This window comes from Trypanosoma rangeli (assembly GCF_003719475.1).
Source record: "Trypanosoma rangeli strain AM80 chromosome Unknown Tra_15.4_contig_00592, whole genome shotgun sequence".
In the NCBI taxonomy this organism is placed as follows: domain Eukaryota; phylum Euglenozoa; class Kinetoplastea; order Trypanosomatida; family Trypanosomatidae; genus Trypanosoma; species Trypanosoma rangeli.
The window spans coordinates 1-2,041 of NW_021706338.1; the positions used below are offsets into that span (position 1 = coordinate 1).

At 61.3% G+C, this 2,041-nt stretch overlaps 3 protein-coding genes across 3 annotated transcripts; 2 read left to right on the forward strand and 1 right to left on the reverse strand.

Moving 5' to 3' along the window:
- Positions 1 to 237: 237 nt before the first annotated feature.
- Positions 238 to 768, forward strand: TraAM80_09476 (L1Tc protein; the record flags this gene model as incomplete). Its single annotated transcript, XM_029386155.1, has 1 exon — positions 238 to 768. One exon carries the CDS (start codon positions 238 to 240, stop codon positions 766 to 768), a length of 531 nt encoding a protein of 176 aa, XP_029233983.1.
- Positions 769 to 1,220: 452 nt separating this feature from the next.
- Positions 1,221 to 1,610, reverse strand: TraAM80_09477 (uncharacterized protein; the record flags this gene model as incomplete). The annotated part of the gene is made up of 1 exon (XM_029386156.1): positions 1,221 to 1,610. One exon carries the CDS (start codon positions 1,608 to 1,610, stop codon positions 1,221 to 1,223), a length of 390 nt encoding a protein of 129 aa, XP_029233984.1.
- A 28-nt stretch (positions 1,611 to 1,638) lies between these two features.
- Positions 1,639 to 1,974, forward strand: TraAM80_09478 (uncharacterized protein; the record flags this gene model as incomplete). The annotated part of the gene is made up of 1 exon (XM_029386157.1): positions 1,639 to 1,974. The coding sequence occupies one exon, from the start codon at positions 1,639 to 1,641 to the stop codon at positions 1,972 to 1,974; it is 336 nt and encodes a 111-aa protein (XP_029233985.1).
- Between the last annotated feature and the right edge of the window lie 67 nt (positions 1,975 to 2,041).

Consider the following 2,041-nt stretch of genomic DNA (forward strand, 5'->3'; position numbering starts at 1 on the left):
TGCTCCGCACGCCCCACCCAGGCCGCAAAGCAACGAAGAGCCAACCGCCGACTCCACGATGGATCGCCCCCATCTTCACGAGACACTCTCTTTGGCATGCCGAAACCACTGCTTGCCGCGTTGGGGGTCAAACTGTAGGGCAAAACCCCTGCACCAGACGGCGTGCGTGTTGGGGCGCTAGGGCACCTCTTGGCGAAGGGCATCTGGTTGCTTATCCTTTAGATCCAACACGGTTCGATGACCGGTGTGATTTTGGTCGAGCGGAGGCGTGCCGCTATTGTCAAACTCTTGAAACCTGTTAAGTCGCCCAAGCAGTTAGAGCCGCACCGACCAACCAGCCCCACCCCCATTGTCAGCGAGGTTGCTGAGAACATGGTACTGACTGAAGGGACTGCTTTGGGTATGGATGCCGCGCCCCCACCAGCATGCGCGCCACACGCAGCACATAAATGGGGGCGGGCGCCCTCGGCGGGGTTGTTTGGGGGAAGCACGGGGCCCGGCGCCGCGGCCGTGGGTTTGCAGCGCACGCCCCGCGAAGCATACGCCTTTCCGCGCGGGGCGTGCGGGAGGCGCACCCCACCTTCCCTGCCCTTCTGCACCTGTGAAGGGCCTCCTCGCCTCCCTGTGGTGCTGCGGCTGCCGCCTCGGTGGTGCCATAACGGTTTAGCATGCTTTCTTGAGACGGCAGCCGCCGAGCGTGTTTGCCTTATTTCGAGCTGGAGCAACAATGTCCGGTCGGATTGGGTGGCCGTAGGAACACCCTGTTGAGGGGGGAGGGCCCGGGGCGGGCTTCCTCTACGTCGTGCAGCGGTGGCGGAAACTGCCACACTGCTGGGCCGCCCTCTGCTTCAGAGTGCGGCGAAGCCAAGCGGAGTGATGCGTTATGTCTCCGCGGCGTTGCGCCAGCATCGTTTCTCCTGCACGCGATTGCGGAACTGTTTTTGGAGTCCCCTGGCCCTCTAACAAGACGCCCACGCTGGGTTGGATCGTGAAGGGGCTCTTTTGCCTCCTCAGCTGGCGTTCTGAAGTCTCCGGCTGAAGCTATGTTACCCGCGATCCACTCCGCACATCCCGGGACGCTCCGAGGACTTCTTCGCAAACTTCTCAGCTACATCGCAATGGGAGACGCCAGCGTTTCAAAAAGAAAATAACTACCACGCCCGCACACCAACGAATCGGGCTGATAGTGGAGCCCCTCGTGCGGCAGGGCACGCCGTCCGCTAATGTGCCAGTGCCCCGTTTACAATGCACTGAGGGGTGGCAGAGGGTGCATAAATACAGCCGCCCCTTCCCTGCCAGATGCGGGCGGTATTGGGAAAAAGCAAGGCTGGGTCGCCAGCCTGCTTGTCAGGTTTGAGAGGCGGTATGGCAACGCCTGTTTCCCAGGAAAACGGGACAAGACCACCATCGACACCATCGCCGAGCGTAGTCGCCACTGCTTTCTGTACGGCGGGCGGTTGGTGACGCACGGCCCTGCAATGTACGGCGGCAGGCTGTGGCGGACCCAAAAAAAAACAGCCCCGCAAAGTAGAGGCGTGGAGGTTCCCCAGTGAAATTTGACGCGGCAGGGCGTGGGCCTTTTCCATGCTGAGTCCGTTGGCGCAGCTCATATGAGTTCATTGCTTTAGAGAAGTTTGGATGCACAGTACCAAAAGGGCAAACGCCCCTAGCTCACAAAGAGGCAGGCCAGCTGCTTTATGCGATCCGGGGCATAGCAGGGGAATTATCCGCAAGGCGGCGGCGCACTGCTTGGGGACTGCCGCATTAAGCAACAACGGAGGAGCGAGGCCCAAGTTGAGGTGGTTCAGAGTGCGAGGTAACACCGCAGGTCTTGCAGCAGCGCGCGGGGAATTAACCGTCTCCGTTGCGCCCCGCTTTGTGAACCATGTGGGGCAGCTGCGCCGCCGTGGTGCGCAAACTGTGGCGCGCATGCTGGTGGGGGCGCGGCATCCATACCCAAAGCAGTCTCTTTAGTCGGTATCATGTTCCCAGCAACCTCGCTGACAATGGGGGTGGGGCTGGTGGGTCGGTGCGGCTCTAA